This window comes from Physeter macrocephalus, chromosome 14 (genome assembly GCF_002837175.3).
Source record: "Physeter macrocephalus isolate SW-GA chromosome 14, ASM283717v5, whole genome shotgun sequence".
In the NCBI taxonomy this organism is placed as follows: Eukaryota; Metazoa; Chordata; class Mammalia; order Artiodactyla; family Physeteridae; genus Physeter; species Physeter macrocephalus.
The window spans coordinates 58,853,630-58,878,360 of record NC_041227.1 but is presented as its reverse complement, the minus strand read 5'-3'; the positions used below and the strand labels follow the sequence as shown (position 1 = coordinate 58,878,360).

General features: G+C 47.7%; 2 protein-coding genes across 6 annotated transcripts in view; one reads left to right on the top strand and one right to left on the bottom strand.

Moving 5' to 3' along the window:
* The window catches only part of LOC102995174 (BOS complex subunit NOMO1), a 54,813-nt gene extending 51,139 nt beyond the window's left edge, over positions 1-3,674 (bottom strand). For 3 of the 5 annotated variants that reach the window (XM_055090072.1, XM_028498658.2, XM_055090074.1), the window contains exons 1-2: positions 3,410-3,674; positions 561-650 (exon numbers count right to left, since the gene is read on the bottom strand). In XM_055090072.1, the coding sequence (XP_054946047.1) occupies positions 561-650; positions 3,410-3,574 (255 nt within the window). In that variant the 5' untranslated portion in view covers positions 3,575-3,674. The remainder of the gene's footprint in view (positions 1-560; positions 651-3,409) is intronic. The other 2 variants (XM_055090073.1, XM_007127099.4) reach the window with 2 other exon arrangements.
* A 2,778-nt stretch (positions 3,675-6,452) lies between these two features.
* ABCC6 (ATP binding cassette subfamily C member 6) overlaps positions 6,453-24,731 on the top strand; it is a 67,130-nt gene continuing 48,851 nt past the window's right edge. The window contains exons 1-8 of the mRNA XM_007127098.4: positions 6,453-6,488; positions 7,356-7,538; positions 9,004-9,129; positions 9,283-9,411; positions 12,299-12,424; positions 13,660-13,721; positions 16,541-16,672; positions 22,084-22,287. Of these exons, the coding sequence (XP_007127160.2) occupies positions 6,453-6,488; positions 7,356-7,538; positions 9,004-9,129; positions 9,283-9,411; positions 12,299-12,424; positions 13,660-13,721; positions 16,541-16,672; positions 22,084-22,287 (998 nt within the window). The remainder of the gene's footprint in view (positions 6,489-7,355; positions 7,539-9,003; positions 9,130-9,282; positions 9,412-12,298; positions 12,425-13,659; positions 13,722-16,540; positions 16,673-22,083; positions 22,288-24,731) is intronic.

The following is a 24,731-nucleotide window of genomic DNA, read 5'->3' as shown; positions in this document are numbered from 1 at the left end:
AGGATACACACTGAAACTTTTATCAGAGGATATCACTACAGAGGGAGGGGGGTTGGGGGATAAAAGATAAAATTTACTTCATATACTTCTAAACATCTTGATATTTTTCACAAAGCTCATGAACTCACATATTACTTGTATAATTCTTTTTAACAATATTTTAAGCTGCTTGCAAGTAAAGGGTTCTATTAAATCAGGGTTTCTCAGCCTTGGCGCTGGTGACATTTGATCTGTCCCATACAGCATGGCAGGATGTTTAGCTCCATTCCTGGCCTCCACTGACGAGATAACTGCACTACTCTCCCTCCCTCACAGTTGTAACAAGAAAAAATATCTCCAGACGTTGCCAAATGTCCCTGGAGACACTGAGAATCACTACATTCAATCAAACCAGTTCATAAGCTTGGCCAGAATTTGGCCAGAATTACCATACTCCACTTACAACTTACAAAACATGAGTATTTGCACATGTGGGAAAGCCACTCTCCCAGTCAGCGCAGCCCTGTGGGTCACACTGACAACTTCCCATCGTAAAAGACTAAAGTACTCTCCCCTCTTACCTTATCATACAAGGGGATCATAAAGTAACCATTGTTAGGGGCACAGTCTGTCTGGTATTTCAAAGTCCCATGCTTGGTGTACAACTTTATCTAGAAAGGAAGGAAAGAAAAGAGAAGTCATAATATCACTGTTGAGAATTAACTACATATAATGCACCTGAATGCATTCAGTCAAAATGCATTTGCTGAGGACCTACCATATGAAGTTACTAACACTAGGCATTAGGACAGAGGGAAATAAGACAAGTATCCCCAAAATAATGTGATTTGATATTTTAATGCATTCAGTCAAAATGCATTTGCTGAGGACCTACCATACCATATGAAGTTACTAACACTAGGCATTAGGACAGAGGGAAATAAGACAAGTATCCCCAAAATAATGTGATTTGATATTTTTCAGGTTAGAAACTATCTCCCAAAGTCATGTTTTTTCAGTGCTTTTCAGTTTATTTTAGTGTCTGTCTCTACGTTGTTTCTGGGTCTAAAACAAATTTTCTAATTTTGCTGTTAGTAAGGGGCTTGTTAAAATGCAATTCCTGGGGCGGGTTGGATTGGAAGTTTGGGACTAGCAGATGCAAGCTATTATACACAGAATGGATAAACAACAGGTCCTACTGTATAGCACAGGGATCTATTTTCAATATCCTGTAATAAACCTTAATGGAAAAGAATATGAAAAAGAATATATATATAACTGAATCACTCTGCTGTACACCAGGAACTAAACACAACACTGTAAATCAACTATACTTCAATTTTTTGTAAAGTACCTTAAAAAAATGCATTTTCTGAGCCCCACGTCTGTTTCTAAAGTAGAAGGTCTGAGGTGAGGGCCAGGGATCTGTATTATTTACCCCAAAGAGTCCCAATGTTGGAGTAACATCCATCTAGAAACTTTTAATGTTAATAATTTGTAACTATGATAACAGAATTGGGTCACACCAGCTAAGAAGATGTATGAAGCAGCAGACTCAGAACGCGCGCACTTAAGAAAGGAACACAGTGAAATTACGTACAGACTGCAGGCTCCCCGTGGGCAGTGACCACTGCTTACATTCCACGGCGCCTGGGTCAGTGTCTTATTTAGCGTAAGTACTCAATAAATACTCAAACTTGTTCACAGGCCATAAAGAAATTCAGATGCATGCACTTAAAGCAGGGACTGAAAATCCGGCTGTCCAGAGGGGCCATGGAAGTCCTATCAAGGGGCATTCACCTAAAGAGAGACAGATCGCTACTTAACCCAAGCCAAGTTTTGCAGCCCAAAGATCAGCTGGTTTTCCAGAGAAATCAGGAATGCAGTTTTTAATGTGAAATCTCCTGATTGTTAAAGAATTAGCAACCAATATAGTTTTTCTTTTTTAGGGATTTCTGTCTGCTCTGTTCACTGAACTGAATATCCCCACCAGACACAAGGCTTCTGCACATGCCGGGGCTCACGCAACAGTTACTGACTGAATGAATATGACGGAAAAACACCCAGAAGGGAAGAGAGCTGGAGAAGAGTGAAGGTAGTTTTACTGGGACACAGAAAACACAATCAAGAAATGATTGTGAAATATCTTATTTACATTTCTTTCATAAAGCACAGGTCAGGGAACAGAATGGCAATACACATTACACGTATGAAACACCTCATTTCACAATCAGAAATTAAGAAAGAATGAGTGTCTCGGACCACCTGGACAGGCAGCCCTAGGGCTCAGGGAACACATTTCATACTAGGTCACAAAACCTGCCCTCTGCTCTCAAGGTCACTATTAGTGTTTGGGGTGGGAGTGCCCCTTACCGCCTTCACTTTCCTCCTGGAGCCCCAGGAAACTACAAGTTGCAAAGCCTTTCCAGGCGGCTTCTGGAATGTCCTGTGCCCACAACCCAGGAGGTGGCATGGGCACCCAGAGATCCTAGGAGCCCTGCCACTGTCAGTGGGTAGATTCATTAAACGCCTGACTTCTTAAGACCAATCGTCTTGAAGGTGACGACTGATGAACTTCTTTAGAAAATACATGATGCTGGGTTCTGCTGCCTCTCACCCATCTTACAGGAATAAAAAATGGGACTTGGAGCAAGGCCAGGTCAAAGAGCTAGTGGGATGTGAATCTACTTCCTACCCCTCCCCCAATCCTCAGTAACCTACTTTGTAGAACACACCGGTCCAACCCTTCCTCGCAGCCCTCCAGCTACCAGCACAGAAGCAGCTCAATGTGCTTTCAGACAGACAGCCTTTGGGGTCTTAGTCCCCACTCCCTTCTCTTTTTCAGCCACTTCCTTTTTTCTCTCCCAAATTCCCTTTTCTGCCCCATCGTCAGTACCCTCCTGAAACAGAGGCCAGCCCTCCCTCGGGTCCCTTCCCATCTGTCCTGCAAGTGACTTTCTATCCCTACCTCCATCTATCTCCCTTCTTCTTCACAAGGCTTTCTGGGTCATAATTCCACTAGGCTAATAATCATCTAACTGAACAGGGCTTTGCAACTTAATAAAAAGACTTGGGCACAAATCTCTAGTGTAATTCCAATAACTACCCAGTACGGGCAGCTGACAACTCTCCATTTTCTGAGGAAAAGGGGGTCCCATGGGGGAAACCAGGGAAATTAAAAATACAGTTTCCCAGCCCCAGAGATGCCAAGAGAGATCTACTGGGTCAGGATCTCTTGGATGGGAATGCATGCTCTTTAGAGATAGTGGAGACCCAAGGAGAGCGGCGCCTTTAAAAAGGAAAGGACTCCCAGAGTGGAGGGCTGGTGGCAACTGCCTGGTGTCAGAGGCGAGGCCACCGCGGCTCAGAGAGGTTGAGCAATTGGCCCGGGGTCACACAGCGTGCTCCGGGCCGCGGGGCGGGCGCTCACCTCGATGAGCGAGTAGTTGATCTCCACGTCCGACTTGACGAAGCCCCCGCAGCCCACCACGATGTCCTCGGAGCCGCGCGCCGGCCCCACGCCGCTCAGCAGCAGCACTACGGTGGCGACCACCACCACCGACCCCGGCGGCCCCACGCCCCGGCGCTCCCGCATGGCCCTGCCTCTGCTGCCAGACCCTCCGCAGGCCTCCAGGTCCCGCCCCTCAAACCGCACGCGGCCCGCAGCTTCCTTCTACGCGGGCGGCTGACAGCCCAGTCCCCGCCCCGACTCGGCCGCGCGTGCGCGATCCCACGCCCACGCCCCCAGGCTAAAGAATTATGGCGCATGTTCAGCAACAAAACGAGACCATTTGTGCCCTCTGGAGGCTTGGAGGACTCCGCGCACCGTCTGGCAGGTGCAGTTGTAAGGTGTGTGTGTACAGTCATAAACTACAAAGCTAAACCCTACTTTGGAATTCAGTAGCACTGAAACTGGAAAGGACGAGAGACTGTTGATCGAAGTATCCAACAACTTTCCCGAATCTTTTTGACCATAAATTTCACAAGTATAATCTCAAACCCCTTTTAGGGATTTGTGTCAACTGGTGTATTTTTCCGTGATAAATGATGAATTAGGTTTTTTTTAAAGAAAAACATGTCATTTAAGTTCAGCATAATATTTAAAAGGTATTTACATTTTATTTAATCCCAGCTCTAATAACATTTGTATAGAAACAAACTTTGAGGGTTTTCCCCCAGTAAGCAAGAGATGCATGCAGTTTGATTTACTTTGAACTAGCTCTGTGAGACGATGCATGATTTGTCTGCAAACAAGTTCAAAAATCAGCACGTTATATTTTGTCCTAAGACTGAGTGTATAACATAGTGTAGATGAACTACAAGTCACCACATCAAAATAGACAAAAATTGCTTTTCTGACCTGATATTTGAAAGTCTTCCATTTTACTCCTGGAAACATCAAGTTCTTTATTTTGATAGTTTTTAATACTTTGTTTCTAAATGATGAGGTAAAAGAGAAGATTTCCCACTGAAATTTCCCATTGTGGCTAAAACTCAAGCAATATAATGCAATTATGAATCACAATGATTTTAAACTACACAATGGTCAAAACCTTCACAGTGGCTACAATGTAACGATACACCCACTGAGGATTTCAATCATGAGCGCATCAGATTTCTGCTTCTCACTCTGCATTCTCACTCCAAATACAGTGAGATTCTCAACTGTTCAATTATAAAGAGAAACTATTTAAATAATGGTTTTATTTTCTGAGGTTCATTATTTATCATTACAATTGAAACAGATGCCCTTTACTCTCCCTAACATAAATCCCTGGTTTGTCTTAGCAAATCACCGGGGCGGGGGGGGGGGGGGGTGTGAAAGCCATCGATTAGGAAATGCTGGCCTATGGAATCCTCTTATCTTACAGAATGGTAAACCGCGGCCCAGAGAGGGAAAGGGACTTATCTAGGGCTCGGCACACAGCCATGTGTTGTTCAGAGAGCTGGAAAGTAGGCTTTGGGATGCCCGAGTTCTGTTCTTGGCTCACCTGCTGATTTCCTCTGTGTTCTTCCTGCCTTCCTAACCATTCTCCCTCAAACTTTCACCATTCCCCTCAAATTCATCTTCAGGTATACAAAGAAATAAAGCACTAGGTCTGTGGCAAAGCCAACTGGAGCGGGGGTTTCAGGGAGAGGGGGCTCAAGTCTCCCCATAATTTCCATCAGCCTCCACCAAAATCACCTCAAATAAACAGACGTGATCTGAATGTAAACAGCAGACCATCCACACTCAGCCTCAAGACAGATCCTTGAGTTTCTGTGTCCCTGCTCTTCCAGAACTCCCAGGCAGGACAGCTGAAGGCATACTGCCTAGGCCCCAGACCAGGGTTGGGGGAACTCAGAAAAGGAAAGGGGAAAAGGCCAGGGAACCCATGCTGTTGAAGCCCTGCTGGAGGCGGGAAAAAGAGGACAAGAAGTAACAGGGCAGCATGGAGAGCGCAAAGGATTTGAATTCTTCACTCGAACTGAGCACCTGTGCTTGTCGGTCTGAAAAAGCTGAGTCTTTCCTTCCTATCTTGAAAGGAATACATGCTCATTGCAGAAGGAAAGAAAACAGAAAAGGGAAAGCAAGGAAAAAGAAAAATTAGGATTCCCATGACCACTGCTTTAGAGCATTTCCATCTTTTTATCTATGCATATATGTTACATAGAGTCATCTCCCAAAAGAACTCGTGGCTGGGGACACACCTTGCTGTAAGACCCAGAAGAAGAAGGTAAATGACTTGACTTCCTTCCCCACTTTCCCCAACTTAAGCATATACTTTTTTTCTTTGGAAACATATCACAGGCTATTTTGTATTATAATCTCTTTTTTTCACTTAGCATTTAGCAACCGTATTTCCGTATTCAATATATTTCTGCAATGGCGCTTTGAACCACGGTTTAGTAACCTAGGGATGAAATAATACTTCTAATGCTAATAAGAGCTAACTCTGCTTGCGCGTTTACTGTTCACTGTGTGCCTGGCACTGTGCTAGACGCTTTGTTAGTCATCTTAAAATCTTCCCCCCACCGTAGAGGCAGACAGTGTCCATCCCACAGGTGAGGAGACTGCGGCTCTAACTAACCAGGCAGTGCCCCCATCCCCCATGCCGGTTGTTGGACATGTGCACACCTGTTGGGTTCACTTATCAGGATAAATTCCTGGAATTGCTGGTCCACAGTATTCGGGAAGCTTGCGATGACATTTGTTCCAGGGGGAAGGGGGGGTTATATGGGGATGCCGCTGCACTTTCTGGGGCTCCGGGATCCCCTCCGCCGCTGCCTGCTGGGGCCTCCCTCAGCGCCCCTCCACCTCGCCTCCTTTCACCCCTTCGCGCCCCACCCCCGCCGCGCGGCCGGACCTTGCCCGGGGCCTCGCAATCCCGGCGCTCGAATCCCCGCCCCTTGCACGGCGGAGCGCGGCCAAGGAAGCTGTCCAGGGACCCACCGACAGTCTGACAGACTGACTGACGGACGCACGGCGCCCGATGGCCGCGCCTGGCGAGCCCTGCTCGGGCCCGGAGGTGAGTGTCTCCATCCCGCCCCACTCTCCTTTTCGGACTCGAGAGACCTCTTGGGCAGGGGAGGGGAGAGACCTCCAAACTCCCGGCCGGGAGGGGAAGAGACCTTCCAGCCTAACCGCAGGGCGGGGCGACCCCCTTAACCAAGCTGGTCCCCCGAAGAACCCAGCCCTGTTAAAGGGGCCTACAAGACCCCCCCACACCCCTCTCTGGTTTCTGTCTCATCAAAGGGTTCTTGTGGGAGGGTGGCAGTGATGCAGTAGGGGGAGAATTAAAGCAGCGTCTTCTAAACTCACACTCACACTTCTCAGATAAGGAAAGACCAGCAGAAGGTCTGAGATAAGAATTACAGATGGCGATCTCCAGTAGAACAAGCTTCGGGGTCAGACAGGCCAGAATGGACTCAGCTCTGCCACTTCCTATTTGTGTGGGCCTGAAGGAGTCTCTTCCCCCACCCCCCAACCCCGTGCCTCAGTTTCTGGTCTATGAAATGGGGACAGTAATACCTACCTCCTATAGTGGTTATAAGTCTGTGCCCAACACTCATCAGAGAGCCCAGGTCTCCCAGATTCTAGGACCGGACTGCCGTGGTTCAGATCCCAGCACCACTGTCCAACTGGGTGACATCAGCCAACTTACTCAGCCTCTCTGGGCCTCACCTGCCTCATCTGCAAAATCAGTATGACTGCATCTACTTCATAAGATTGGGGTTAGGGCTAAAGAAGTTGAGAATTATGAAGTACTCTAAAGAGTGCTTAGCACATTTTCATGTAAATGTTAGGGGTCCAAAGAGTTGCCTGGCCCCCTAAGCAAGTGAGTTTGGGACCCCTGCGTTGTACCATCATAAGAGTCACCCTGGTGTTCCCTCAGGTCTGGAACCAGACGGAGCCCCAGCCCGCCGCTGCCCGCCTGCTGAGCCTGTGCTTCCTGAAAACAGCAGGGGTCTGGGTGCCCCCCATGTACCTCTGGGTCCTTGGCCCCATCCACCTCCTCTACATCCACCACCATGACAAGGGCTACCTCCAGATGTCCCGCCTCTTCAAGGCCAAAATGGTAGCCACTGCCCCTGGGAGCCTGTAACCAGACAATGGTAGGGGGTCGGGGGAAACAGGCTGGAACCTGGCAGAGACCCCAAAGTAGACACTTCTTCTATCAAGGAGCACACAGCATGGGGACAAGAAGGGACCCTGTTAATCAAACAGACCAATACCCCAGAGGCGACAGAGGGAAACTCAGTGGAATAGATTCTCCCAAACAGATCTGGTAATAATAAAAACCATACATCCACAAACACACCCCTGGACACCCACACATCCAGTTTATGGCCATCACAGCCCAGCATTCCCCAAAGTGTGCAGTGTACACTCCTGGGATACACAGGGTGATTCTAGGGCCATGCTAGGATGAACCTTTTAAATGTTTAACAGCTATGCATTGATTTTTGTGTTTCCCCACTGGTGGTACTAAAGAACAGTTCTTAAAACTGTTATGTATTTATTTGACAGTGTTAGAAAAACACTGGCATTGCAAGGGTGAGCTTTTCTGCTCATCCTTCCTTTCTCCAGACTTCTACAAGAATGCCCTCCAAGGTTCATTTATTCCCATACCACCTTGTAAATTTTTGACCTGTTGCCGACCACCTATCCAGGGTTGGCACACTCTTCCTTAAAGGGCCAGATAATACATGTCTGAGGCTTTGAGGATCATGTGGTCTCTGTCCCCACCACTCAGTTCTGCTCTTGCAGCAGGAAAGCAGCCACAGACAACAGTAAACAAATAGATGTGACTGTGTTTCAATAAAAGTTTATTTATAGTCACTACAATTTGCATTTCATATAATTTTCACATGTCATATTAGACTTTTTAAAGTTTTGTTCAATGATTGAAAAATGTCAAAACCATTCTTAGCTCAGAGGTGATACAAAAACAGGCAGGAGGCCAAACTCAGCCTGCAGGTGGTAGTTTGACCCCTGCTTGAGACTAACCGAAATGTTCAATAGTTTCTCCAGTGTGCCCAGGTCTGCCCACTTTCCTGATTTCTCTTGTTCAAAAGAGAGACCAATGCATCTTAGAGCAGGCCTGAAGACATACCAGTCCCAACAGAGAGTTCCTCCTTGATTTAATAGTAGGGTGGGAAAGAGACTTAAAGAGGGTATAACTTTTTCACCTAGAGAGTCAATTTCATTTCATGCTGTTCCTTCAGCCCTAAAGCATCCTCCCGTGCATTATGGGAGTGCTGCTGGCATTTTGGAAACCACCTAGTTGGCTTGGGCCCTTGTGGTGCATTATTTATATGACAGTTACAGGTCAAGATTGAGCTGCCTCACCCCTTACAACTTTTTCTTTCACGTCAGCACTGTTCAATGATCACAATGGTACGTAACAGTGCCCCATCCAGAGCCACTGTCCAATTGGACATGGGGTCACTGTCCAATTGGACGTGAGGTCACTGTCCAGTTGGCCGCCATCTTTCTTCTCCCCCCCCGCCCCGCAGCCTTATCCAAATTTGTTTCCCCAGGTGCTTGGCTTTGCCCTTATAATCCTGTGTACCTCCAGCGTGTCTGTGACTCTTTGGAGAATCCAGCAGGGAACACCCCAGGCCCTAGAGCTCCTCATACACCCCACCGTGTGGCTCACCACGATGGTAAATGACATCCCCAGACCTGCTGGCTTGTCCCTAGCTGCTGCTTTTCCTGCCCCGGTGGAGGGCATGGGGCAGAGCGGGGCTCCCTCCCTACCCTCTCTTCCCCCACCCTTCCCTGCCTCTGTCCACCTCCCACCTGACTCTCTGGTCCAGAGCTTCACCGTGTTCCTGATCCATGCTGAGAGGAAGAAGGGGGTCCAGGCGTCCGGGGTGCTCTTTGGATACTGGCTGCTCTGCTTCATCTTCCCAGCCACCAGTACCGCCCAGCAGGCCTCGCAAGGGGTAAGTGGGGGCCTGGGCCACCTGGGAACCAGTAGGGCAGTTTCAGGCCTTGGGTCCCATCCTTCCTCCTCGCCTTTCCACCCATGGCTTATTCTCTACACAGAGACACACACGCCACAAGTGCTTAAACTCAAGTGACACACAAACACATTTCACATAGAAGTTCCCATCATCCTATACCCTTTCAGCGACACAAATTCCCATTGTCTTACACACTCAAGTCACACACTTCACTTGCACACACTTGTGTGAACCCATTCACGCATCACACAACCACAGACTCTGAAACATCACACACAAACGCACAGACACACACACTCGCCTGCACACGTCCACTCACGCTTACTGCCTCCCAGGTGTGGCTATGCCTTCAAGCTCCTACAGGACTCGGGCACAAATGTCCCACATGCACACACACTGCGTAGGCACTGAAACACTGTTGGTTTGAAACCTCAGGGGTTCCCGGGTGAAATTAGAAACCGGCCCCATACACAGAGGGTCAGGAGAGACCAAAGAAAGAGGCAGCCACTGCAGATCAGTAGGTGACGATTTTAACGAGCAAGGGAACTTACCTACGAGGCTGTCTTGGGCGATGCAAGAGAAGTTGATCTCTGCACCCACCTGCCAGAATCTTAACAGTTTATAGAAGATTTAACAGGGTTCGGTCACATGTGCTGTCCAGAGGGTCTCATCAACACATTGCTCTTTCAAGGGAGGCTGCATCCTGGAAGTAGTTCCTAGTGCAGGAACAGTGTGGCCACAATGCACATTTCAAGGACAGGGGAGGGGTGAGGAGCCTCCAATTGCTGGGTCCAGCTCACAGGTCAGCCAGCGGTCACGTCCTCTGGATGGCCTCCTCCAGCACACACCCGCACTCACTCTGACTCCATGTACCTGCACGTTTCCCCTCATTCTCACCCTCACCCGTGCTCCCATGCATCCATATTTACACACTCATTTTGCACACTCACCCATATTTGTTTCCCTACCTGGGAGGCAGCCTTTCCATGTTAGGGGGCATGATCTGCACAGAGAAAAATAGAGAACCTCAACAAGGGTTTCTCAACCTCAGCACCCTTTACGTAATTCTCCTTTGGGTGGGGGCGGGGGGGAGATGTCCTGTACACTGTAGGATGTTGCACAGCATCCCTGGCCTCCACCCACTAGATGCCAGTAGTACCACCCTGTTACGGTAACCTGTGTCTACAGACAATGGCAAATGTCCCCTGGGGGCAAAATCTCCCCAGTTGACAACCACTCGCATAGCTGGCGCACTCACCCAAGACGTCGGATAAGGAAACCAATCAGAGGCTGCTGGTCATCATTTCAAGAGCCAAATGGTTACTCTGTCCTGCTTATAAAAGTAGAAGGCAGAGAAACACCTTCTGTCCTTAAGGACAGATTTCTTTACAAAGCAATTTTTGTAACTAATGGGAAAATTCCACAGGCCATCCACTGATTTATGAAAGGATGGGTTCCCACAGTTGACTTATCAGTTAGCTGTTTGGAACACAGCATAGAAATAATACTATTGGGACCACCTATGCTCTGGAGCTCCATGTGCCAGGCCCTGTTGGCAAGCACTTGACATCAGGAATCCAGCGAAGATTCTAATCGTCCTGTTTTAAAGATGAGGAGACTAAGGCTGAGAGAAGTGAGTGACTTCCTCAAGGTCATGCAGCTCAGGTCTGCAGAGCCAAGTCCATCTCACCCAAACTCAGAACAAACTTTCCAGTAGAAATGATGGTTAAAAATGACACTATGGGGAATAATGTAGTTGGAATATCAAACTGTCTACTATCTGCCCCCCAAAAACAAAAATAAAAACAAAGAAGTATAAAAATTTAGTAGAAAAATTGCGATTTGAAGCTAGGGCTCTTGTTTTAAGCCACAAAAACTCAACTCACACTAGCTTAAGGAAAAAAAGTCCAAGGGAATCTATTAGCTCATAGACTGGGACCTGCCAGGCATAGAGGGTCCAGACATTTAGATAACACCACCAGATCTCCTTTTCTCTCTGTCCCTTGGCTCTGCTTCATTTTCCAGTGGGATGGCAAGAAGAGCCCCAATTGCTCCAGACTTATGTTCCATCAGTAGCCAGGGAACTAGATGGTACTCATTAGTCAGGCCTCCATCACCTGCCCACCCCCTGGGATGGAATCAGTTCTGCATAAACCCCATACCTGAGCATGGGGGAAAAAATTAGGGTCCTCTGGCCAGAAGGGGCAAGGGATGCAAAAGCAATCATGGCACGGCAGCAAAAGCTCATGATCTGGATCAGATCATCTCTGTGGCCTTGATCAAGGTGCTATCACTCCCCTGAGCTTTGGTTTCCCAACAAGTAACACAGAGCAGGTAAACCCCAGCTGGGGTCAGGGTCGGGAGGAACTTGATGAGACAGTGCATGTAAAGACTCCAGCATGTGCCCGAGGCAGAGTAAATGCTCCATGAAACCAGCTCCCTTCTTTTTTTTTTTTTTTTTTTTTTCCAGCTCCCTTCTTAAGCCAGAGAACACTAGCCACAAGGGAGTGGGACCAGAGATTGTGGGGGGAGGGGAAGGGGGTCCTTTATTGCACAAGGAGAAAGGCAAAATATCCCTTCAACTCATGTCCCGGTGTCTAAAGCCAGTTGTCACCTAGCTAAGGGCAAACACCCCGCCTGCCATTTGTATGGACAGGATATGCATAAGCAAGGTGTTTTCGAGAAGGCCAGGAACGCTGGGGTTTCTGACTTTCAAACATGGCGGCTCCGGCCCCCTGCCTGGGCACTGCTCCCAGCATCAGAAACCCTGTTCAGCCTCCACCCTTTCTCCCCTTCCCCACACCCTCCCCAATCTCTGTTCCTCAAGAGCCCAGACTCAGTGGGTCTTCTGCTTTCTCTCCCACAGGATTTCCAGAGTGACCCCTTCCGCCACCTGTCAACCTACCTGTACTTGTCTCTGGTGGTGGCAGAGTTTGTGCTGTCTTGCTTCGCCGATCAACCCCCCTTCTTCCCTAAAAGGCCCCCGCAGCCTGTAAGTCACCACATCTCCAAACCAGTGCCTTGCTTGTCCCTGTTCCTCTTCTGTTCCATCTCAGCCCCCCCAAGTGATGGAAGGAAGTTAAACTAGATCACAGGCCTTTAATTTTTTTATTCATTCAGCCAAAAGCATATTATATGTCTACTCTATTCCATGGGTTGGCCAACTCTTTCCGTCCAAGATAGAAAATATTTTAGGCTTTGTGGGCCATACAGTGTCTGTATGGCAACTACTCAAGCCTGCTTTCATAGCACAAAAGCAGACACAGACACTTTGTCAACAAAGGAGCATGGCTGTGTTCCAATAAAATTTTATTCACAGAGACAGGCAGTGGGCCAGATTTGGCCTGGGCGCTGCAGTTTGCCAACATGCTCTATGCCCCAGCTCGGTACTGAGGATCTATGGTGAACAAGCGATATCTCTGTCCTCATGCAGCTAACACCCAAGAAGGGGAACTAGGCGTTAATCACACAATTACACAAATGTGTGGAAAATTGCAACTGGGACTGGTTGTAAAGATTCAAGATTAAAGTGACTTGCCCAATAGAAATGCTCTGCAGAAGTCCATGGTCCGTGAGAGTTTACAACAGGTAACACTGAATAGGTCTGTGAAATCAGGAAAGAATTCTCTGAGAAAAAGACAGCTGAGCTGAGAAATCGTCTAAAAAGATGCTCAACGGTTTGAATAATTAAGTTAAAACTGTAATAGGACTTTTTCCAATGAGAGTAGCAGAAAAAAAATGAAAAATTGATAACAAGCTGCGATGGCAAAGATGTGGTAAAATGGGCACTCTCATGCCCTATTGGTGAAGAGTATAAATCTGTGCAGTCTTCCTGGAGCTGCTGGTAAAATCTCACTTCCTCTTCACCTCCTTTTCACATTCACTGAAGGATATTGTTGAGGACATTCTTGTCTGTGTCATGCATGGTCCTTGCTTTGAGAACTTCTTGGTCTCAGTATTACTAAAGTTGTTCTGAGCAACTGTTCGTTCTTACCTTGTAGGCACTTTCAGTCCTGTGGCCGAATCCCTTTTTGCCTTGCCTGCTAGGAAGCACCATGCCCTTTGGTATCTACTGTAGATAAGTAGGCAGAACATCTCAGTCTGTGCTTTCAGTATTAAGCTCATGGTCAGTTCATCCTGTCTTCCTGCCCTTGGTTCTCCTTACCACATACTGGCCATGGATTATGAGACCAAGTCCTCCCCCTTCTAAATCATTTGTCTTTGCAGAATCCATGTCCGAAAGCTGGGGCCTCCTTCCCCTCCAAGGCCATGTTCTGGTGGGTTTCTGGGTAAGTAAAGTAGCAGGGAAGGGGCTGGGGTGCTCCTCCCACACACCTGCATTTGCTCCTCTTATTTGTCATCACAGCTTTTCCCCCAGGAGGTTTCCTCCGAAGCCTACCAAGGTCAGCCAGGCTTTCTCCATCCCAGCCTCCATGCTTCCTTCTCAGATTTTAGTGTGTCCACCATCCACATCCCATTCCCACTCACTCACTGGGGTGAGATCTGAGTTTGAATCCTGGCTCTGTCTCTTAGCTGGCCATATCACAAGCATTCGGAGTCTCAGTTTTCCCCTCTGTAAAATGGGAACAGCACTACCTTCATTAAATGTAAAGTGCTTAGTGCTTGTACATGGAAGGCACTCAATAAAATCATATCTTTATCTAGTCATTCCACCACCATTTAATAAGCACCTATTATGTGCTAAGCACCAAGGATGAGGACGTAAAACACCAATTCTTTATTCACTAGAGGCTCCCAGCCTGGTGGAGAAGACAGATGTTTCCCCAGGGTCAGCACACCAGGTACTGAGGATGCACCCACCTACTGGGCCCTCTCCTGACCACACCACAGTCAGATCACAGTCGCACCCAGATTTGAATCCCAGCCCCACCACTTCCTGGCTGTGTGACCTTGGGCAAGCTACTTAACCTCTCTGTGTCTCCGTCTCTGCACTTGTAGAATGAAGATCATAATAGCATCTACCTCATAGGGTTTTGAGGATTAAATGAGATAAGGTTTGTGAAATACTTAGAACAGGATCTGGCCCATAATGAGTATTATATAAAGTGGTTGTTAAATAAATGAAGAATAGGATACTCTGAGGGTGTGGAATTGGTGAAAAGAGCATAGAAATCTGCTAAACATCTCTAGAGAGAATCTAGCCCTCTGTTTCCCAAATGTAGGCACTTATGGACCATTCTTCAAGCTTTTTGCCTTATTGGGGTATCACTCATACTCTATTTACTTAATGAATTTTCTTTAAATCAACTCACTTTTTCTACTTTAATAACCTCTTAAAAAGGAAACTTTCGGGCTTCCCTGGTGGCACAGTGGTTGAGAGCCCGCCTTGTCGATGCAGGGAATACGGGTTCGTGCCCCGGTCCGGGAAGATCCCACATGCCGCGGAGCGGCTAGGCCCGTGAGCCATGGCCACTGAGCCTGCGCGTCCGGAGCCTGTGCTCCGCAACGGGAGAGGCCACAACACTGAGAGGCCCGCATACCTCAAAAAAAAAAAAAAAAAGGAAACTTTCTATCGCTACCAAAATCAGAAAAATCTAGAATCCCTTGCCATGTAGAACACCAAAAATAATTTTAGTGAAAACCAAGTATTGTGAATAATTTCTGGATCCAAACTGTTGCTTGCCTGAGTTTGCTCTGCATTAGAAAAGGGAACTGGAAAGTCTCAAAGAGGAGCTCAAGACCAGCTCCAAACAAGACCTTCTCCTTGGTGTCACGAGAAGAAAGAGACCTAAAAAGATAAGAACACTCCTGCTGTGGAAGTCTGCAGTCGTTAATTTCTTGTGCGTGCGTGTTGGTTTGAAAACTGGCCCCAATAGATGGTAGGCTTGGAGAGATGGAAGAAAGAGGCAGCTACTCCAGACTGGTAGGAGGCAGGGTTAACACGCAAGAGAACTTACATATGAGGCTTGTCTTGAGTGCCGCAATATGAGTAGATCTCCGCACTTGCCCACCAGAATCTCATCAGTTTACAGAGAGGCCTTAACAGGGTTCAGACACATACACCGTCCAGATGGTATAACACTTAACTACTGCATCCTTGAAGTAGCTCCTAGTGTGAGAACAGTGGGTGGAATGTACATTCCAAGGACAGGGGAGAGAGGAGCCTCAGATTGCCTGGGTCCAGGTCACAGGTCCACAAGTGGTCACATCCTCTCGGTGACCTCCTCCAACAATGCACCAACTACAGTCATCTCATATACCATTCCCAAGCACTGGGAAACACTCTTATTTTAAGGTGAGAAAATTGAGGTCCATTGCTGGGCAGTGACTTGCCCAAGGTCACAGGGCTGAAAAGTAGTGATTTTTATTTGACAAATCCTGTGCCCTGAGCTAGGACGTGAGGATACAGAAGAGGGAGAATCAAGGCAAGTACTGTCTTTGCCCCTATGGAGCTTACTGTCCAGTGGAGGAGAAAGACTAAATAAATAATCAGACTGAAAAATTAAATAATGATAATTGCAGCAAGCATTATAAAGAAAAAACTCAGGAAACTAGAGGATCTTGCAATGGGAGAATCTACTTGGACTTGGGTGTGGGGGGGTCATCAAGTGGGCTTTTAAGGAAATCACATCTAGGCTAGAGGTGAAGGACAAGTAAGAAGTGGCAGGGAAAAAGTTTTAAGCAGAGTGACGTGCATGTGCAAAGGTCCCGAGGCCAGGTGGCTGGCGCAGTGACCGAGGAGGAGAATGGGTACATTTAAGGCTGAGGGAGGAGTTCAGGTTTCCTCCACAGTAATAGTTTTCAACTCTGGACTTCTGACTCCTAGGGAGGTTTATTTCCCCTGTCACATGTCACCCTTTGGTTAAGTCACTTAATCTCTCTGAGCCTCTGTTTTCTTTCTTTTCTGTAAAATGGATCAATAGTCATCTACTGTATAGGCTCACATGAGAATTAAATGAGATGTTCTTTGCAGACCGAGAAGTGCCCTCCAGTGTTAGTACAGTTAGGTAAATTGCTTTCCTTGTACCGAGGGGCCAGCAGAGGTGCAGAGAGGTGAAGTGACTTACCTAGGGTCACACAGCTACCAAGCCAGGACCCTTCAGGGGTGGACACAGGAGGAGCTTGCTCTGGTGATCCTCTTTTACAGGTTAGTTTGGAGGGGCTACTGGAGGCCGCTGGGACCAAAAGACCTCTGGTCGCTTGGGAGAGAAAACTCCTCAGAAGAACTTGTTTCCCAGCTTGAAAAGGAATGGACAAGGAACCGCAGTGCAGCCCAGCGGTGAGTGTGTGGAAGATGGGAGCTCAGCCCAAAGCTCGGTCAGCAAATCACTCGACCCCAAATACACCCACGCCCCTACTCCAGGCTCCACCGCCACAGTCCCCTCCCTGTCAGCTGACCTCACTAAGCATTAGCAGGTCGGGCTCAAGATGCTTTTCCTCCCAGAGTGCTTTGAAGGTTCCAAAAGGATATTGACAGAGGGGGAACCTCTCCAGGCTCCCAGAAGGAAGCTCGGATGGTGGGATGGAGGCAGGGAACAGAAGGGCTATTTTAAGCCTGGGGGTGGAGAGGTAGGTATGGTCCATAACATGCAGGCAACTACTCACTTATTACTTAACCTGAGTGATTAGTTTCCTGGCTTTTAGTTTTCTTATCTGTTCAAGGGGGATGCCATTAGCCCTAGCTCATAGCTTGTGTGAGATGAAAAAAAAAAGATTTATAGAAAAGAACTTAGCGAATTTCTTAAAAATGGTAAAACTTCCAGCAATATCAGTTATCCAGAGGATTTCAATCTCTTTCTAGTCCTGCCCACTTGCCTCACTCTTGCACTCTCTGGCATCTCTGGAAACTTCTGTGAAGTGCTCAGAGCCTGAGGAACCTGGTTTGTGAAACTTTGGTCTAGAGAAATAAGCTCTCTAATAGGATTAATTAAACCCGGGTTAAACGTAGCCCTGCCATCGAGTAGTTGATGACCTTGGACAAGTCGCTTGACCTCCCTGGAGCCAGGTATTTCAGGGCACAGACAAAAGTAGCTCTGTGGGAAGTTACAGGGTTCCCCTGCATACTCTATTATTTTGTGGTGATTGTTATAGGTGGCTAAATCCCACAAATTAGAAGGAGCCAGAGAGAGACAGAGTCTGCTGGCTCACATAGCTGAGAAGGTAGGTCTGGCCTCAGGTGTGGCTGGATCCAGGACTTGAATGATGTCCAAATTCTTTCCCTCCATCTCTCAGCTCAGCTGTTGTCTGGGCACTGGTCTCTCTATAACACCTGTCCTGTATCATGCCAACTCAGCAACCCCTACTACCATCCACATAGAAAATCCCAAGGAAGGCCTTTTATTGGCTGGCTTGAATCCTGTGCCTCTCAGGGGCCAATCCCATGGCTGGAGAGCAGGCCCCATAATTGGTGGTCCCTTCAGAGCCACACAGGGAGGGGAGGAGCTGCTCCCCAAAGGAAGGGAGTATGTTTTGCAAAAGGGGTAAGTAATATGAGCAAATCAAAACAGCAGCTCTCGCTCTCACCCCAGGCATATCTTGCTGTACTGTGAGTTTAAGTACAGCTTAAGTGAGTTTTGAGTGGCAGAATTAATTCAAAAGGACCCTGGAGGTCTTGTCCACCCTCTCCCAGCTCTGGCCTCCCCTGCCAGCCTGGGAATGATAGTCACCCAGTGTTAGAGCTAGCACATAGAAACATTCTCCAGAACAGTTTGAGAATCCGTGAACAACTGACAGAGAGGAGGATGGCAGGGTTATACAGAGATCTGGTTCAGGCATTTTCTAAGCTGACTGATTACACACCAAGAGAACTTTGGTTTTATTTCTAAAATATTTTGCAACTTTTGGGGGAAGGGAGAAGACGTCATCTTAAGAGGTCACAGACCAATCTGTCTGCTGGCCAAGTCAGGGTCACAGGTGTGTTTGGCCAGCATGGTGTCTTGTTGTTTAAGGTGTTTTTCTTTGTTTTGTTTTTTAATAAGTCACCAACATTTAAAATGTTGGAGATGTCACAGGAAAATGTGGAATTTTGGCCTCTCTTAAAGTAGAATGGCAGTACTGGGCCACATCCCTGCATGGCAACAGGAGGGTGGATCTGGGTAGCAGCTTCCCCATTGAACAGGGCATGTGAGCTGCAGTCACCACCACTCCCTTTTATATCCCCCAGCTTACACCTCACTCACACCCCCTGCCTTGGCCTGTGGTCATTTTTGGGTCCTGCACTAAATGGCTTTGGGGCCACAGACCAAAGACCAGCCACCAGTCTAGAGACCTTCCCTGATGGAAAGTGAGACCAGCTAGAAAGGAAGAAGTTTGTTCCCAAGCCTGCAGGCTGAACACAGTGACTCGGAATTTTGGTGTGAGCAGCTAGAACAGAACAGAGCGAAACATCCAGCTGGAAAGAGGCTTTCACAGTGGTCTCTTCATCCACCCCATTTTATGGATGGGAACACTGAGGCTCAGAGGGAAAGGCATTTGGACCTCGGTTCTCCTGCTCTAAGGCCAGGTTCTATCAACCAAACCAAATCATTTCCTTCCTCCCTCCCTCCCTCCTTCCCTTCCTTCCTTCCTTCCACAAATCTGTACTAATATCAAGCAGTAAGCCCTTTGCACACATCACTCCATCTGTTTTTTCCCATTCACTGGACAAGTATTTATTGAGCACCTATGCATTCAGGTGCTGAACTAGGTGCTGGGGGAAATACAAGTAAAAAGAAAATACAAGCAGAAAGCCTACCCACGTGGGTCCCACTTTAGGCGGGGCCGGAGGCGGCGGTGGTGGTGGGGTGGCCCTGGTTGGCACTTGCCCAGCCCAGTGGGTGTGTGGCACCAGCCGAGTCAGGACCAGCACCCAACATTTGGCATCGAGGTGCGGAGCGGATGCCACGCTGGCCTTGCCTCCGACCCGGCCCGACCCCAGGCAAATTGTGGGCGCCAAGGAGAGGCCACATCTCAGGGCTACAGAGGTGACAAGGGAGAGAGGTGAGCGCACGGTTAGAAAAATGGCTGAACTGCAAATACCGGAAGGGGAGGCTGGGGGGTGGGGGTAGGCTTCAAGACAGGGGTAGAAAATTAACATTTGCTTATTTCTTAGCAAACCGGGTGGTAAAGACTGGTTCCTTATAGCCTCTTGTGCTAAAAATACCACTTTTCCTTTGGACTGCCTGCTGAGATTTGTCCCTCCCCTCCATCCTGAGGAGATGCTGAGAGTATTCTGGAGGGGGAGGGAGGGAGGGACTGGACGTCTGGCTTGTGGTGAAGGGGTATTCACACTGCTGGCTGGGCTTTGGGGGTAAAAAGGCTGACTTCTGGGGTCTCAACCCACCTCTCTGAAAAAAGAGGCCCAGGCACACCACTGATCCTTCAACTCGTTCAGGTGGAGTGGCACTAGGCAGTTTGCTTTGCTGGACAACAGGAAACTCGTATCTGTTAAAACTGGGCCAAGAGACTAGTTGCACCCGGTTCTAGTAAAAGCAACCAACAGGTTAAGTCCAGTGTCACAAGGAGATCTTGAAAAGTTCAGTCTATTCCCAGGTAGTGAGTGCTTGATTCAGTGCCTGATCTGTGCCAGGCCCTGTTTAGATGCTGGGGATACAGCAGTAAACAAGACAGCTGTGGCCTCTTGTTCCAGAAAGCTGATTTTTGGTGGAGAAGACAGATAATTGCAAGTTGAAGTAAATGCTGGGACAAAAAAACAAGGGACTGGGATAGAGGATCAGAGCTACTTTAGTTGGAGCCAGCAGGGAAAGTGTCTTTGAGGAGGTGTTGTTGAAATTGAAGTCAAGCCTTGGGAAGAGCAGGGCAGAGACATTCCAGACCATGGACAGTCTGTGCTGAAGTCCTGAGAAAGGTAAGTTGTGGATGTGTCAAGGAGCTGAAAGAAAACCAGAGAGGGACTTCCCTGGTGGTGCAGTGGTTAAGAATCCGCCTGCCAATGCAGGGGACACGGGTTCGAGCCCTGGTCCGGGAAGATCCCACATGCCACAGAGCAACTAAGCTTGTGTGCCACAACTACTGAGCCCAAGTGCCACAACTTCTGAAGCCCGTGCTCCTAGAGCCCGTGCTCCGCAACAAGAGAAGCCACCGCAATGAGAAGCCTGCGCATCGCAACTAAGACCCAACGCAGCCAAAAATAAATAAATAAATAAATAAATTTAAAAACAAAGAAAGAAAAAAGAAAACCAGAGAGGACCAGGATGAAGTGGGGAGGTGGGCAGGGGCCAGGCCATGCAAGACTGTGTCTAGGAATGGAGAGTTTTTATTAAACCATTGAAGGGTTTTATGAAAAAAAAAAAAAAAAAAAAAGTCCACCCACCTGCAGTTCTAACAGAACAGATAAGAAAAGGAGAGAGTTGGAGACAGTGAACATGGCTATGAAGGCAATGAATTAAATGATGTGATCCGATGGGGAGGGGTGGTCGGGGTAGCCTTTATAAGAAGGTAGCATCCTTTTGGCATTCAAGACCCAAATACCAAGACGTGAGCGGCAGGCATGCCCAGCTCATGATGGAGGCCAAGTCACAACTCTCCAGAGATGCCAAACTAAACAACAAGCCGGGTCAAGGGGTGAGGGGCAAGACCTTGACCTTGTTAATGAGGGCCTGGGTACCTGCACTCATCAAGGGTTTTTTTTTTCTTTTTCTTTTCTTTTTAATTTTTGGGTGGGGGGCGTGGGGCTCACAAAGAGGCTCTCTGTGAATCGTGAGTCAAGATCTGGGCTCAAATCCCTGCTCCGTCCTCGATGTGTGACCTCGGGCACCTGTCACACCTCTCAGAGCCTCAGTCTCCTCCAAGGTAAAATGGGGACCCCATGACACCCATGGGGCAGGGAGGTCGAGAGGAGTTGATGAGCTTGTGTGTGTAAAGGGCTGATCCCAGTGCCTGGCCCTGGGTCCCAGCTCTGAAAACAGCACTGAAATTCTGATAACCCTGTAGGTTGTCAGAGCTGAAAGGGACTCAGAGAGTGGGGCCAGCCCCATCCTTTTGCATATGAAGACAGAGAGGGGAACAGCCTGCCCAAGGCCACACAGCAACTGCACTGTCAGTAGCTGCATCACTGCCAGCCTCTCCCTATGGCCTAGGACCAGCCTGCTTCCAGAAAGGCCCTCTGGCTTCCTCCCCTCCTCTTCTCCCTCCTCCCTCCTTCCCCCTTCCTCTCCCTGTGGCCTCTGATGATGATCACGGGCCAGGGATCTTAGGCATCATGGCTGCCTGAGCTTCCATCTGTGGTTTCATTCAGACCAGGTGTGCCAGGCCCACAGACCTCATCTGTGATTCTAAACCCATTCTGAACCAGTTCTAAACTACCTCAGGGCTGGCTGGTTGTAGAAGAAGGGGAGGGCTGCATAAGGGATCAAAAAGTGCTGGGCTCTGAAGATTGGGATCAAATCCCAGTTCTTACACTTCTCAGCTGTGTGCCCTTGGACAAGTTGACCTTCTGAACCTCAGTTTCCTCATGTATGAAATGGGGTTACACCTGAGGGCACTCTCCAGGGTTTTTCTTATAAGGGCACTAATCCCATTCATGAGGGCTGCACCTGCATGACCTAATCACCTCCCAAAGGTCTCACCTCCTAATACCATCACACTGGGGATTAGTTTCAACATGAATTTGGGTGGTGGTGCAGGGCGGGGGGAGACCCAAACATTCAATCTATTACAAGGACCCAGAGCTGATTTCTCCTCTCCCCTAAGGCACACCAAGGCGACAGCATTTAAAAGGAAAGGAAACCGTGGTGCAGAGACCCCAGAGACGGAGACCCTCCTGCAGCAACAAGGGGGCAAGAGGGGCCCACTGCTGAGGGCCATCTGGCAGGTGGGCCGCTCCACCTTCCTCCTGGGGACCCTCAGCCTCATCATCAGTGATGTCTTCAGGTTCACGGTGCCCAAGCTCCTCAGGTGGGTCCAGGCCTTGGGTGCCTCACTGAGGTTGGTGGTCCCATTAACGGCGTCCTTCCAGGGCCAGGGGACCTTCAGCCCTCCTTCTGCCTCTGCCTAGACCTCTGGTGCTCAGGGCACTGAGGGTGGGTGAAAGGGATACTCAGGAAGGACCAATTAAACGAGAAAGTGAGTGACCTTGAGGAGGGAAAACGAGTGAATTCTAGCCTGACAGTATCAGTGTGCTTTTGCTATACAACAAAGCCCCTCAAAAGTGAGGGGCTTAGGGCTTCCCTGGTGGTGCAGTGGTTGAGAGTCCGCCTGCCGATGCAGGGGACACGGGTTCGTGCCCCGGTCCGGGAGGATCCCACATGCCGCGGAACGGCTAGGCCCGTGTGCCATGGCCGCTGAGCCTGCGCGTCCGGAACCTGTGCTCCGCAACGGGAGAGGCCACAGCAGTGAGAGGCCCGCGTACCGCAAAAAAAAAAAAAAAAAAAAAAAGTGAGGGGCTTAAAGCCACTTCTTTAGCTCATGATCCTGTGCGTCAGCAATTCAAGCTGGGTTCAGCTGGGCGATTCTTCTTTTCTTGGCTGGGTTCACTCATCTGTCTGCAGTCACCTGTGGGGCTGGCTGGGGACTGGCTGGTCCAAGACAGTCCCAGCTGGGACATCTTGTCTCTGCTCCGGTGGTCTCTCATCCTCAAAAGGCTAATTCCAGCTTGTTCACAGGGCCATTTGGCAGGATTCCAAGACAAAGCAAAAGTTGCATTTTCTCGTGAGGCCAAAGCTGGTTGCACAGCCAGCCCAGATTCAAGAGGTGGCATATTAGTTTGTTAGGGCTGCCATAACAAAGTACTACAAACTGGGTGACTTTAAACAACAGAAATTTTTTTCTGGTGCTTATCTTTTCTACTGTTATTTCTTTCTTTTCTTTTAAAATTGAAATACAGTTGATTTACAATGTTGTGTTAGTTTCAGGTGTACAGCAAAGCAATTCAGTTATATTGTATATACATATGTAAATATATTCTTTTTCAGGTTCTTTTCCCTTACAGCTTATTACAAAATATTGAGTATAGTTCCCTGTGCTATACAGTAGGTCCTTGTTGATTATATATTTTATAATAGTAGTGTATATATGTTAATCCCAAACTCCTAATTTATCCCCACCCCTTTTCCCTTTGGTAACCATGAGTTTCTCTTCTATGTCTATGGGTCTATTTCTGTTTTGTATATAAGTTCATTTGTATCATTTTTTTTAGATTTCATGTATAAGTGACATCATATGATATTTGTCTTTCTCTGACTTACTTCACTTAGTATGATAATCTCTAGGTCCATCCATGTTGCTGCAAATGGCACTATTTCATTCTTTTTTATGGCTGAGTAATATTCCATTGTATACCTATACCACATCTTCTTTATCCATTCAGTGGACATTTAGGTTGCTTCCATGTCTTGGCTATTATTGTAAATAGAGCGGCAGTAAACACTGGGATGCACGTTTCTTTTCAAATTAGAGTTTTCTCCAGATATATGCCCAGGAGTGGGATTGCTGGATCATAGGTCAACTCTGTTTTTAGTTGTTTAAGGAACCTCCGTATACTGTTCTCCATAGTGGCTGCACCAGTTTACATTCCCACCAACAGTGTAGGAGGGTTCCCTTTTCTCCACACCCTCTCCAGCATTTATTATTTGTAGACTTTCTGATGATGGCTATTCTGACCGGTGTGAGGTGATACCTCATTACAGTTTTGATCTGCATTCCTCTAATAATTAGCGATACTGAGCATCTTTTCATGTGCGTTTTGGCCATCTGTATGTCTTCTTTGAAGAAATGTCTATTTAGATCTTCTGCATACCTATACCACATCTTCTTTATCCATTCAGTGGACATTTAGGTTGCTTCCATGTCTTGGCTATTATTGTAAATAGAGCGGCAGTAAACACTGGGATGCACGTTTCTTTTCAAATTAGAGTTTTCTCCAGATATATGCCCAGGAGTGGGATTGCTGGATCATAGGTCAACTCTGTTTTTAGTTGTTTAAGGAACCTCCGTATACTGTTCTCCATAGTGGCTGCACCAATTTACATTCCCACCAACAGTGTAGGAGGGTTCCCTTTTCTCCACACCCTCTCCAGCATTTATTATTTGTAGACTTTCTGATGATGGCTATTCTGACCGGTGTGAGGTGATACCTCATTACAGTTTTGATTTGCATTCCTCTAATAATTAGCGATATTGAGCATCTTTTCATGTGAGTTTTGGCCATCTGTATGTCTTCTTTGAAGAAATGTCTATTTAGATCTTCTGCCCATTTTTCAATTGGGTTGTTTTTTTGATATTGAGCTGTATGAGCTGTTTGTATGTTTTGGAGATTAATCCCATCTCGGTCACATCGTTTGCAAATATTTTCTCCCATCCTGTAGGTTGTCTTTTCGTTTTGTTTATGGTTTCCTTTGCTG